This window comes from Lutjanus erythropterus, chromosome 3 (genome assembly GCF_056507025.1).
Source record: "Lutjanus erythropterus isolate fLutEry1 chromosome 3, fLutEry1.hap2, whole genome shotgun sequence".
NCBI classification, from domain to species: domain Eukaryota; kingdom Metazoa; phylum Chordata; class Actinopteri; order Lutjaniformes; family Lutjanidae; genus Lutjanus; species Lutjanus erythropterus.
The window spans coordinates 12028456-12041257 of NC_139319.1; the positions used below are offsets into that span (position 1 = coordinate 12028456).

General features: G+C 39.9%; 1 protein-coding gene across 1 annotated transcript; it reads left to right on the forward strand.

Annotated features, from left to right (window-relative positions):
- Window positions 1–10524, forward strand: cyp4v2a (cytochrome P450, family 4, subfamily V, member 2a). Its single transcript, XM_084715046.1, has 12 exons — window positions 1–72; window positions 118–328; window positions 481–593; window positions 1835–1920; window positions 2774–2964; window positions 3062–3131; window positions 3222–3348; window positions 3515–3688; window positions 4935–5037; window positions 5919–6053; window positions 8650–8829; window positions 8960–10524. Exons 2-12 carry the CDS (start codon window positions 136–138, stop codon window positions 9136–9138), a joined length of 1551 nt encoding a protein of 516 aa, XP_084571172.1. The 5' UTR covers window positions 1–72; window positions 118–135; the 3' UTR covers window positions 9139–10524.
- The last annotated feature ends 2278 nt before the right edge of the window (window positions 10525–12802 follow it).

Sequence of the window (12802 nt, forward strand, 5' to 3'; positions counted from 1 at the left end):
GGGCAACAGCAGAGGAGACACGTTACACGTTAATAGTGAAGGCACAGGAGGACAACTGGTACTGCTGCTTAAACACACACATATGCACTTTCTCTGCACACACACACACACACACACACACACACAGCACAAAAGATGGCAGTTTTACTTGGAAGTTACTCGATACCTTTCCTGGGAGTGAGCATCTTCATTGCCGTTCTGACCTACATCACCTACAAGCTGCTCAGCAGTTACCTGCACAAATGGTTTGAGATGAAGCCCATTCCAGAGGTGGAGGGAACGTACCCTTTCATCGGAAATGCACTGCAGTTCAAAACCAACGCAGGAGGTAAGAAGGCAGTCAGCGTGCTGCTGCGGGAGGCCACACAGGCTGCTTTATGTGCAGACTGTCAAGGCTCAGATCTGATGAAGTAATCACCAACTTAATGCCCCATTACTGCATATATATATACACACAGTATGTTTCTATCTTTGTTTCAGATTTCTTTCATCAAATTCAAGATTATACCCGTCAGTTCTCTGATGCACCGCTGCTTAAAATCTGGGTTGGACCAGTTCCATTTGTGGTTCTGTTTCATGCAGAAAATGTTGAGGTATAGTGTGGACTAACAACTACACATTTACAATAACAATTCTGTATCTTTACATTAAATTCATTTCATCATTCAGTATTCCAGGTGTTTCTCAAAGAACATGTTTTTGATCATCACAAATACTTATTTTCATTTTTCCTTTCTTAGGGTAGACTGGGGAGGGTTGCGACATTTTTTCATTTCTTGCAGTTACTCAGACATTGTTTGGACTAGACCAACCAAATATTTATATATATATATATAAATATATACAAATATATTTATACAAAATATATTCGAAAGGAAGAAGTCAGATGCAACTGACCCCAATCCTGGGGACAGGGTTGCAACCATCCCCTGTCTACCCTACTTACAGTTTTTTATTACTATCCTTCTAATGCACTACATGTATCAATACCCATAATCATTGACGATGAGTGTTTCTTTGCTATATCTTCGAAATAAATGCTTTTTATCATTTAATCATTATTTTTATGGCAGATGCAGTTAGCACCCAGGTGTCAGTGTCCACCCAGGCAGGAATAGTCAATGTGGCTATGTACACCTGCATGGTAGAGACAAACCATGATCTTTTTCTAAAAATATTTGGTGTCTAATCTTAGACCTAGGAGCAACCAGAGGAGAGGGGAGAGTTGGGTATGCAGGCACGGAAAGAACGACCAGGGCAAAGCCGTACTTGGGTTAAGGTTCCCTGGACAGCAAGGGCATTAGAGACCTGCTATTCTTCAAAATTATTGTTAGTGTTTATTATTTTTAAATCAACACTTGCACACGTGGGTCATTTGTGACTCGTGTGTAAACTTGATGTAGTAAAACAAATTATTTTTGTTCATAAAAGAAGAAAGGAAAAATGAAAATAATTACACACAAGATATGTAATTGATATTTTCAATGATAGTGTGATAGTGATTTATAAAGGTATAGCCAAGAAACATGCATGTGAATTAGAAGGGGTTTGTGCAGTTTGCATCAAAGGGTTAAATAGGTGCTTGATGCAACGAGTCATGTCAGGAACTGAATAGGAGTAAAAAGTCTTTCATTTTTCTTTATGTTCACTGAATCACCTACAGTCAGAGCACATACTAAAGCAATTTCAAGTAACCAGAGTTGACCTTGTTATTCCATATGTGACAACATGGCCTGTTGAGGTTGTTGTTGCACTGCTGACACAACAACAACACAACTTTGCTGTTAAATCAGTCACTCTTTCCTAGATTTTTCTTTTTCTTTTTCTTTTGTAGACAGTTCTGACCAACCCTATTCATATGGAAAAAGCCCAGTCATACAACTTCCTCCACCCTTGGCTTGGAACCGGCCTTCTGACCAGGTACGTACCTGTGACTCCCCCCGGTACGATTAATGTACCAGGTTATCAGGGTGGTTTATCATCATCATACAACACAGGGCTGCATGATGAAAGGAGAGTTGTAGTTCCTTCACGCAACACAGATAATTAATTAAATTCAGAGTAGAATACGTTAAAAAGTATGAAACAAACTCATATGAAATAAAACAATAACATACATACAAATGCATGTGTATACCCAGGAAATAATTTTGTGGTGCATCAGGTTGATTTTAACCAGCAGCAACAAGATGGGGATAATAATATCTTAACATAAAAATTTCTCCTTAACAACGAAATGGAGCGACAAGACTTTGATTTTACCACTGAGACAAACTGAAGACTGAAGAGTATTTAAAACGAATTTAAGATCAGTGCAGTGAGGCAAAAAAAGAAAACTTTAAGATCTTCAGTTAGGCTCAAATTACTCTCGGGCTGAGACGAGACAAAGGCTGTTTCCCAGGAGCCGAGTTTAAGAAATATGAGAAAATGGTCAAAGTCTCACACTGGTGTTAACTTAGCTTAGTTCATGTATGTGTAGGAGACACACCCTAGACAAAGACGAGATCTCTAACTTTTCCTTTCCTCTGGGAGAACCGGTGTGTCCGTCAGGTTCAACAGCTTCATCCTGTGGTTGAGCTAGTCAAGACAGCTTATTATGAACCAAACTGTTATCATAAACTTGTCAAAGGAAAATCTAAATTTAGAACCGATGATGACTAAGTTAAGTAAAGTAAAAGTTCCGTCATTTGTTTTCATTCTTTAGATTATGTACACGGGTCTTGTGTTCTCTCTCATCCTGAACCTTTCTTTGACGTCTCCTTCTTTTGATCAGCACCGGGCCAAAGTGGCGCCGGCGGAGAAAGATGCTGACTCCCACCTTCCACTTCTCCATCCTGAACGACTTCCTGGAAGTGATGAACGAGCAGGCCGAGGTCCTGGTGGAGAAGCTGGAGGAGCAGGCGGGGAAGGGTCCGTTCAACTGCTTCAGTTACATGACCCTGTGTGCCCTGGACATTATCTGTGGTCAGTATACTGTATGTACAGTGAATGTTCATGTGGGAAGGCATGGATGAACCTTTTAACCACCGTTTGCGCTTGTTTTATATTTTAAACATTTCAGAAACTGCAATGGGAAAGAACATTTACGCCCAGAGTAATTCTGATTCTGAGTATGTCAGAAGTGTGTACAAGTGAGTCATTTTCTTTTCTATCACACAGATACAGATAATAAGAGAAAAATTATCTGATCAATAATGTTCTTCCAAACATCCTCTCACTAGAATGAGTGACATTATCAGCCGCAGACAGAGGACACCTTGGTTTTGGCCTGACTTTGTGTACAACTACTTTGGTGAGGGCCGGGAACATGACAAGACACTCAAGATCCTTCACTCCTTCACGTACAAGGTGAGTCATGGAGCCAGAGGTTTGAAAATCAGTGTTCATTGTTTATGTTTTATTTGAAAGTTGTAAGTAAGTAAATGCATGAAACAAATACATATTAAAATAACACAGAAGAGGCAACTAGGACAAAATTCAGCCTTAAACTTACTCTTCATTCATTTCGTCTCAGGTGATAAATGAAAGAGCGGAGAACATTTCCTACAATGACTCGGACAGCGACTCTGACCTGGGCACAAAGAAAAGACGAGCATTTCTGGACATGCTGCTGAAGACCACAGACGAGGACGGCAACGGGATGAGCCACCAGGACATTCAGGAGGAGGTGGACACCTTCATGTTCAGGGTGGGTGGTCACAAGTACAACTCACAGCTTGAGTGAAAACAAAACAAGCTTAAAGCTGCATTATTTAATATTTTTATACGAACGATGGATCAAATGATAATTTGTAATGAGACAGGAGCTGCTCGTTAAGACGACCCACAGAGATTTATTATTCAACTCTTCAGTTCGCCTCAGCGGAGCGGTTGGTTCATCCTTACCACTCTCAGCAGGATTAGGCAGCTGTTTTTCTGCTTTCAATCTAAAATTCCTGATAAACTGAGGCCTGTTGCTCAGCATCAAACGGCAGACAGAAAAAGTTATTGATTAGATGGTGACGATAGAAGAGCACTTAGCAGCTGAGGAGCTGCGGGAGACCAAAATATCCTAAAAGCAGAGTGAATATTCAACCTGGTATCAGGCCAAAGTGTGCGATAGATAAACTGTGACAGCAGGGCTGTAGCTGTCACTGAGGACGAGGTCTGTCAGGAGTGTTTCAGGGCATCTGGGGGACATAAATAGTTGTGTATATTGTGCGATTACACACAAACTATAAAATCTTTTAAGGCTGATTCTGGTATTTATTCTACACTCAGGAACTTTTCAGTTGACATTCTTAAACTGCAAAAAATACTTTTACTGTATTTTGTATAAAACAGTTAAAACTGCTCATGTAATGGGAATATTTGGACCTGCTTCCAGTAAAAAAAACAATGTTTCAAGTACTTTCTGAAACACATTTTTGGAGAATTCTTGAGAAAAGCTGATTTCTACAGGAAAGAGGAAAAAATATTAGTTGCGCATAAGTAGTTTTATACCTTTTTCTTAAAGAAAAATCTGGTTTGACAGCTCAGTTTAATAATGTAGAGATTTTTTTGCTGTATAGACAAAACATAAATGAACAAAATAGATTATTTAAAAAGTGTGTAAAATGATTTGAGACACCATTTAGTAGGCTGATGAGTTTTTTTCCGGTGCCGGACAAGATTTGGCCTGCAGGTCTTGAGTTTATGTGCCGTAGTGGATTGGCAGGTCTAGTTCACACTTTGGCATAAGACTGGGCTGGAATATTAGACTTACAGTTGTTGGGTGTTGCTCCATGTCTGCTGGATGTGTACTGTAAACCATTTGCTAATACATTCACCATAATGGCTTCATGTTTCAGGCCCCAGGTGGCAAAAAACACTAGAAAAAATAAATCAATTAATGCAGCTTTACAGCTGCAAAATAATGGAGTGTTTTTCTGTATTTAACTTTCCTCATTATGCAGGGACATGATACCACAGCAGCCTCCATGAACTGGGCTCTGCATCTGCTGGGCTCCCACCCCGAGGCGCACCGCAAAGTTCAACAAGAGCTTCAGGAGGTGTTCGGTAACAGTAACATGCCCTCACCCCCGTCACCGCAAACCTTCTCACTTTCATGACATCATTTATTTTCCTGCCCAGAGGCCTTTTGACTCATCTTTGCTCAGACTCATTTGTTCTTTACAAGTCAAGGGGAGCTTATACAGGGATAATAGCTGTGAAAATCCTTGCCAAAATACATGGAGAATAATTGAATTATTTTCACTGCTGTGTGGATTTACCACGGCCTCCATGTGTTTCTTCCATGACGTAAGCTAGACGGCCTTGTAGAAATAACAGAACTGTGCACCAGTTTGACGATCTGAATCAATCTGTCCTCAAGCATGGAGGCATTTATTCTTGAGAGGTACGACTTTATTTGTCCATAAACATCTATAAAAATGATTGCAGCTGACTGGTGGACATACAGCATGACTTATCGAATAAACACAACCCATGGGGTGTGTAAATTAAACAATACAGTGCTATTAAATCCTTATCTACTGTTGAGGATGAATACAGTACTATCAAACACTTATCTACTATAGAAGGTGGGAAAAGTGGGGAATATGTCAAGGATATAGAAGCAGGGGAAAGTCCAACAGCAGGAGAGGAAACTTAGGTAACACTTCATTTGAAGACAGACTGCATCCAGAAGATATTGAAACATGCTTTCAAAAAAGTCTTAAACAAAAATATTGCATATCAAACACATTTCACATTTCTTCGATGGCCAGTTTGAGACAGGGGAGAGAGCACAGTGATGGTTTTCTTGCACCGTGTGGCTGAGTCAGCTAATTAGGCGGCCACCAAAGCTAAAAAGCTAACTTATTAATAACCATTTGATTGTAGTTTCCACTCTGTTTTGTTGTTGTTGAGTTTAACAGCGTTTTCTTCAATGTGTAAAGGTACATCCGACCGGCCTGTTAACATGGAGGACCTGAAGAAGCTCAAATACCTGGAGTGTGTGATCAAAGAGTCCCTGCGACTGTTTCCCTCTGTGCCTTTCTTTGCCCGGAGCCTCGGTGAAGACTGCCATATCAGTGAGTTACAGATGAATGATGACACTTGAATGAAACATTCATTTGTTGAGTGCAAATCCCCCAAGGCAGTGGTATTTTTTATAGGAAACCACAAGAAGCCAGGCTTCTTCTATTATTTTCATTTGAAAACTAGTCTTCTTTGTCACATAACTTTCATTGTATGGTGTTGTTGCAGCCAGTTCTTCCCCAGTTTTCACAGAGCTTCTTCAAATTAATAGTCTACATGGCCTAACAGGGCCTAACAGGATTGCATCATGTTGTAAATAGTAGGTGTGTGTTAAAAAAGTGAGTCTGACAATACAGAACCAAGTAAAGTTGGTATACTTTGATTAAAAAGCGGTATAGTTGGTGCAGAAGTAAAGTTCAAGAGCTAGAATGGAAGTAAAGTATAGGAATAAAGATTCTAGAAATGAAAAGTGGGGCAAAGACAACAATCAAATAGACAATTACCAGAGATGTGGACTTGAGTCTCATGACCTGGACTCGAATCAGACTTAGTCACATTTGATGACTTTAAACTCGACAAAATCAAAAAAGACTTGGCTTTGACTTCAATACCAGTGACCGACTACTTTACTAGAACTTGAGCCTTTTGACTTGAAAATACTTGATCTCTTCCCCCAAGTCCAAAGATGAAAAATTCTGTTACTTAGTAAAGTGTGAATCCACAAGTGACTCAAATAACAATGTTAACTCTTTTCATCGACAACAAGCCAGCACTTATTTCCCCAGAACCACTTTGTTTGAACCCATCCAACAGCATCCAATCAAGTCACAGGAGAGAACCATGAAAAACATTACGTTACTGAGTAGGGATGCACCGACTGACCGGCCAGAGACCGGAGCTGGCTGGTTTTCTGTGTGACCGGCCCTGACCGATGACCAGACACATATCTGATTCTGTGCCGGTCATATACACACACATGCTCTGCACAATGGTTACGCCATGCGCACAGCAAACAAACTGGTGGTTATGTCATATCCACAACAGCAGCACACACTCAGACACATGCTGCATGAAGTCAGTGTCAGCGACAGACTCCAAGAACAGGATAAAGAGAAGACAGACAATCTTCAATGAGACGGAGCAGCTCATGGTGTTGCAGCGGTAAACTCTCTAGCTCTTCAGGCTAATGTTAGCCAACAGCAGACTGCTGTTCACAGACTGACAGTTAAAATCTCACCTGCTGTTCTGGCTGAAGAATAAACAACCTGTGTTGATGCCTGCCCTCAAACATTTTCTCATCCAGACTCATTTAACTTCTGCTTCTGTTTTTCTCATGGCAAAAGTTTTACTACAACAATCTGTTGCACCACATCTGTCTTCTGTCAGTTTGTTTATATCTGCTTCCACACGAGATCACATGAAATTTCGTCACATTCCCTCTAGCACATAATATTAATGTAGTAACATAAAAAGGCCTGGCTGTAATCTGGAGCTCTTTTGAAGAAAATGTCAACATTATTTAATAGTCAGTGTTTTATTGTGAACATCCAATTTAATCTTACAAGAATGCGAATCGTAATCGGCAGGTCAGAATTCAGATATTGTAATTGGCCAAGAAAACTGGAATCATTGCATCTCTATTACTGAGTGTCAGTTGGAAGACACCAAAGTTCATTTAGTTTGAGTACAAAAACTATGAGGTGGTGATCAAAAAACAAACTGGCATCAAACTCCATCTTTGCTCAAGATTTGAAGCTGCGTACGAGACAGTAGGGTTGATACTCTGCTGTTAAAATGGCATCAGGTTTGAGCAGATTATGGCTTGTTAGGACTCGCAACTTAAACTTCCAAAGACTTGCAAAGACTTGAGACCTACTGTACTTGCAAAACAATGACTTGGTCCCCCCCCTGCCAGTTATCAGCATTCAAATGAATGTTAGCATCTTTTCCAGTTTTCTAGTCTTGCTAGTAGCAGCGGCCATGCTTCTGTGACACCATGTATCTAATACATGTAGCAGTTCATGTTTTGGTGAAAAATAATTGCACAAAATTACCATTTACTAAAAAATTTACTCATGGAAAGGACCAGTGAAAGTGGAACTGACTTCCTCACAAATGTTTCCCACCTTGTACAATTCATACAATCAAGTTATGTGATCATATGCATCATATCAAAGGATAATTCAGGTTTATTACAACTGGAGTCTAAAGCAGTTCAAGCTATCATATCAATCAGTAATAATAACAGTGTACTCACCAAGTTAACAGCTGAGTTCTGGGAATATGTTGACATGACTAAGAAGTTCAGCAGGGCAGCTGTGGTCAGACAGTCAGACGGGCCGCTGGACTTTGTTGTAGTGATGTCACCTTTTTCCCAGACCTCAGCAAATAATTTGGTGATTACAATATATCTGACACCTTGGAAATGCTGGCAAAACTACAAAAATAAGACCCAAATTGTAATACACCAGATTTATCTTCCAGCTTTCCTTTCTTTTGTACAACGTACCTTCTCATCTGTTTCTAATGATTTCTTTTGGCTTAAGCTGAGGCAGTGAAATTCATAATGATCGTATGTTGAGGAAGAGATGTTTAGTGATTAAAGGATCATCTTTTCTTCCAGTTAGTAAGTTTCTTTTGTTCCTGTAGATGGTTTCAAAGTGCCCAAAGGTGCCAATGCCATCATCATCACCTACGCTCTCCACCGTGACCCGCGATTTTTCCCTGAGCCCGAGGAGTTCCGCCCTGAACGCTTCCTGCCCGAGAATTCAGTGGGAAGGCATCCATATGCATACGTCCCTTTCTCCGCCGGTCTCCGCAACTGTATCGGTAAGAACACGACAGGTTTCATTTGCAGTCTCCATGCAAACTTCTTCATCTTTGTCTCCCCGGTGAGGCTCTTAAATGTGTGTGTCACATCCAGAGTCACTGCTCTGTGTCCCACTGTGATGCTCCTCAGGTCAGCGTTTTGCACTGATGGAAGAAAAGGTGATCCTGGCGTCCGTTCTGCGTCACTTTAACGTCGAGGCTTGTCAGAAGCGCGAAGAGCTTCGGCCGGTGGGAGAGCTCATCCTGCGACCGGAGAAGGGCATCTGGATCAGGCTGGAGAAGAGGAAACCCCAGGCTTCATCAGACTGATCTTTACAGGAGCTATTCCCCAAAAGCATCCATTTTAGTCTTTAGCAACAGTAAATCCTTTCCAGTTCTAATGGTAGCGTACACTGTAATGTTGTTTTTTTAAATATCCTGCAGGAGGTCTGGGAGAGCAGTGACCTCAGTGTTTAGATTTCAGAATTTTCTCATCATTATAGACATCACTAATTACAAAAAGTAAGCCTCATAAAAATAAATGGAGATGACAATCATGCACTATTCTGGCTCTGCACTATTTTAGTCACACGAATGTTTTCACACAAAAATAACAGTATGAATATGTTATTTAATTTTAAGTAACTTGTATAAACAGCTAAGCAAAGATGCATATTATTGATTATTAACTGAATAAAACTGGGAGAAACAGCGCTGCTGCAATGCTTTTTAACAAAAGTATATGGAAAGATTCATACACAATCTACCACAATTTTATGTCTATTTCAGTAGCACTTCTGTTATTTTTGTTTGTTAACAGCCAAAATTCTACAGGAAACAAATAGTATGGGGGAAAACATGCTTCAGATGCTTAAGAAGTTTTATATCCGATTGTATTTGTAGACAGAGTGTCTGATATATGGATGAATGTGAGACTTTATGCTTATTTTGTGGTATTTGCTGGTAATGAAATGCCTGAACCCTCAGACTCAGAGGTGCAGAACAAAGCTCAATAACACTTTTACATATTCATTAGATTTACAAACAGCGCAACAAAGATAAGTCTTTCATTTGTGCAGCGTGTCCTCTGAATGTATGACCCCACTCTACATCTCCTTAAGTTTGTTTATTAATGTATGTTTGGTAGATTATCTGTGTACTGTGTGTCTTTTTTTTCTTGCATGAGTCTGTCTGGGAAGGACATCTTGTGTCACAGAGAGAGTTGTTGAATAAACAGATTTTTCAGTAATATAAATATATTCCACAATATCAAATGTTTTGCCAAAAATGCAATCAGTACTTCTGAAAACCTGAACTACTCTGAAAATCCTGACCTCACATCACCCTCCCCGGCAGGCTGAAAGTCCTCTAAGAACAAATTCAGGTTTATGATTATTAAGAGCAAAACTCTTTCCTCTCTGTATCACATTGAGGTCAGAAGGATCCATTGTAACAAAGTGGTAATCATGGCATGACACAGTTACAAATGACCCCATCCATAATGTCAGAAGATGATTTAGCTGCCATGCCTTCTAGGGTCATTGCCGAACACCAGAATGACATGACTAATGATGAATTGCATGCTCTTTTTCGATGCTATAATTTGAATTATTGAGCACAATCAATGGCTGGATAGAGCCGAGCCGCCTGAGCTCCAAATGAAGCAGGAAGAGTTCATTTATCTGAAGATTTCTAATAAATGCACTGGATAAAAGAGCTTCAGTGGCTACAGTAGGTGGACTGCATGAGATAGACAGCATGAGAAATGTATGCATCTGTATTTTATTTTTGCATTTTATTTCGTAGTATAAATTCAAAGTAGTAAAAATGTTTCATAGCGTCATTGTATCGACATATTCCTGTAAAAGTGTGTAGGTGTTACCAAATTTGTTTCCCTGCTGAATAGCCACAAAGTGTTACTAAATAATTAATGACAAATGCCAGTTGGTATTTTTTTGTTTTAAAGGGATACTTTGGATTATTTGAAGTGGGGTTGTATGAGGTACTTATCAGTAGTCAGTGTATTACAGTAGATGCTGGTTGGCACGCCACCACCGGCACACAAGTTAAGCAGTGAACAGCTGTGGACAGGGTCAGCAGCAAAAGGTATTTTAGCCACTTAAAAAAGGTCAGCCAAAAACAGTTTAAGTTCACTTTAAGTGTATGCTTTATTTAGAATATTTTCACCCTTTACTTGGCTTTCAGACGGCCTTTTCTGATGGGAAACTGACGTTATATTAGCAAAATATCACTGTGTCTAAATTAACCGAACTCCACGGGAGAAATCAGTAATTTTACCTCGTGGAACACAGGAGTTGCTGGTCTACTGCTGCCTCAATCTGTTAGCCTGTTTGTGCTACTGAGTGACTTTGGTGAATCCGAACTAACTTTTTAAAACACGAAAGTCACACAATAACTCAAACTAAGTAACAGATTCAACTCCTGTGTTCTGTTGGGTAAAATTACTGATTTTGCCTATGGAGTTTGGTTGGCTGGAGAGAGTGATATTTGACTTGTATGACCCAAAAAAAGCTCTAAAAAGTCGAATAAAGCTATGAAAATATTTTTAAATATAGTGTACACTTAAACTGATACAGTTTTTATTGGGTGGACATTTTTAAGCGACAAAAAACATTTTGTTGCGGACTCTGTCCTCAGCAGCTCATTGCTTAGCTTCCTTGCGAGCACTCCTCTCTGCTTCTCGTAAGTGGGGACCAGCATCTACTGTAGATAATACCCCGACTCTGGATGAGGACCTCATAAAACCCTACATCAAATACTCCAAACTATTCCTTTAATTCACACAGTTCGATGTGTTCAGAATGTATTATTCGCAGAGATTATACAGAAAGATTTCCTTTTAATTCATCATGCCAGTTTTAATGGTCAACTGCTTGTTTTGCTGAACAGTTTTTATGGTATAAAAAACAACCATAGATGGAAAAAACTGAGGTTGAACTGAACTGACCCCATTAGTCTGCTGAAGGTCCCTCAACTCTCCCATGCCTGGCGGTTTTTATTTTACTGTGCATTGGAGTTATGTAATCATTTCCGATAACATTTCAGTTACTGGCAGCAACAATTGAAAGCTCCGTGTGTGCAGCAGTATCAGATGTACAGTTACACAAGGAAGACAGAACACCAATTCATTGTTTAACACGGCATTAATTATTAATATAATTAGTGTACATTTAACAGTTGGCAGGAGTGTTGCTACCAGCAACCTGTTCAAAGTCTGAATGCAGCTTCAGGTTCCAGGTTTCAGGCAGCTTGTCCCTAACCTGGGGGTCAGGATGCCCCGAGCGGTCGCATGATAAACCTGAGGAGTCATGAGATGATTAACAAGAAAAGGGAAAAAAAAACCATCACTGATGAGAGATTTATGGATCCAAGTTTTGTTGCAGCTGTCAGAGTTGCTGAGATCCACGACACACCCTGCCTGTCTCTGTTTAATGATGACTCGTCTTTATCTCTCATCTTAAATCAGTGTAGACTACTGCTGGCAGGCCTTACTGCAGCAAAAAAAAAAAAAAAAACCCAAAACATACTGACAATCTGTTTTTTTTTTCGCTGATTGAATGTTGGATGGTGTCCCACCATAGCATCTCTTAAGTGCACAACAGCCACTGTGCAGGCATGGTCAAGCACTGCTGTGTGCAAAGACCACGTTAAAAAAGGACTTTCCCACCTCCCACACTCCTCCATGCCCAGTAATATCAGACCTGGAGCAGGCCACTGAAAATGGGTGGTTGTATTGTTCAGATGAATTTGTTTTTTGTTTTTCTTTTCCTTTGTACTCTGTTTGAACATATTTGCCTCTTATTACTGCTCCTACTGGCTCCAGTTTTTATTCAGATGTAAAACAAATTGTGCATGCATCGTTGTTTCTATGTCTCATCTGTTTTATACAAAACTAAAAACTAAATTTTTCTGCATATCCTTTATTTCTATGTACTCTCTGCACATATAGCCCATAAAAACCACAGAAATTAAA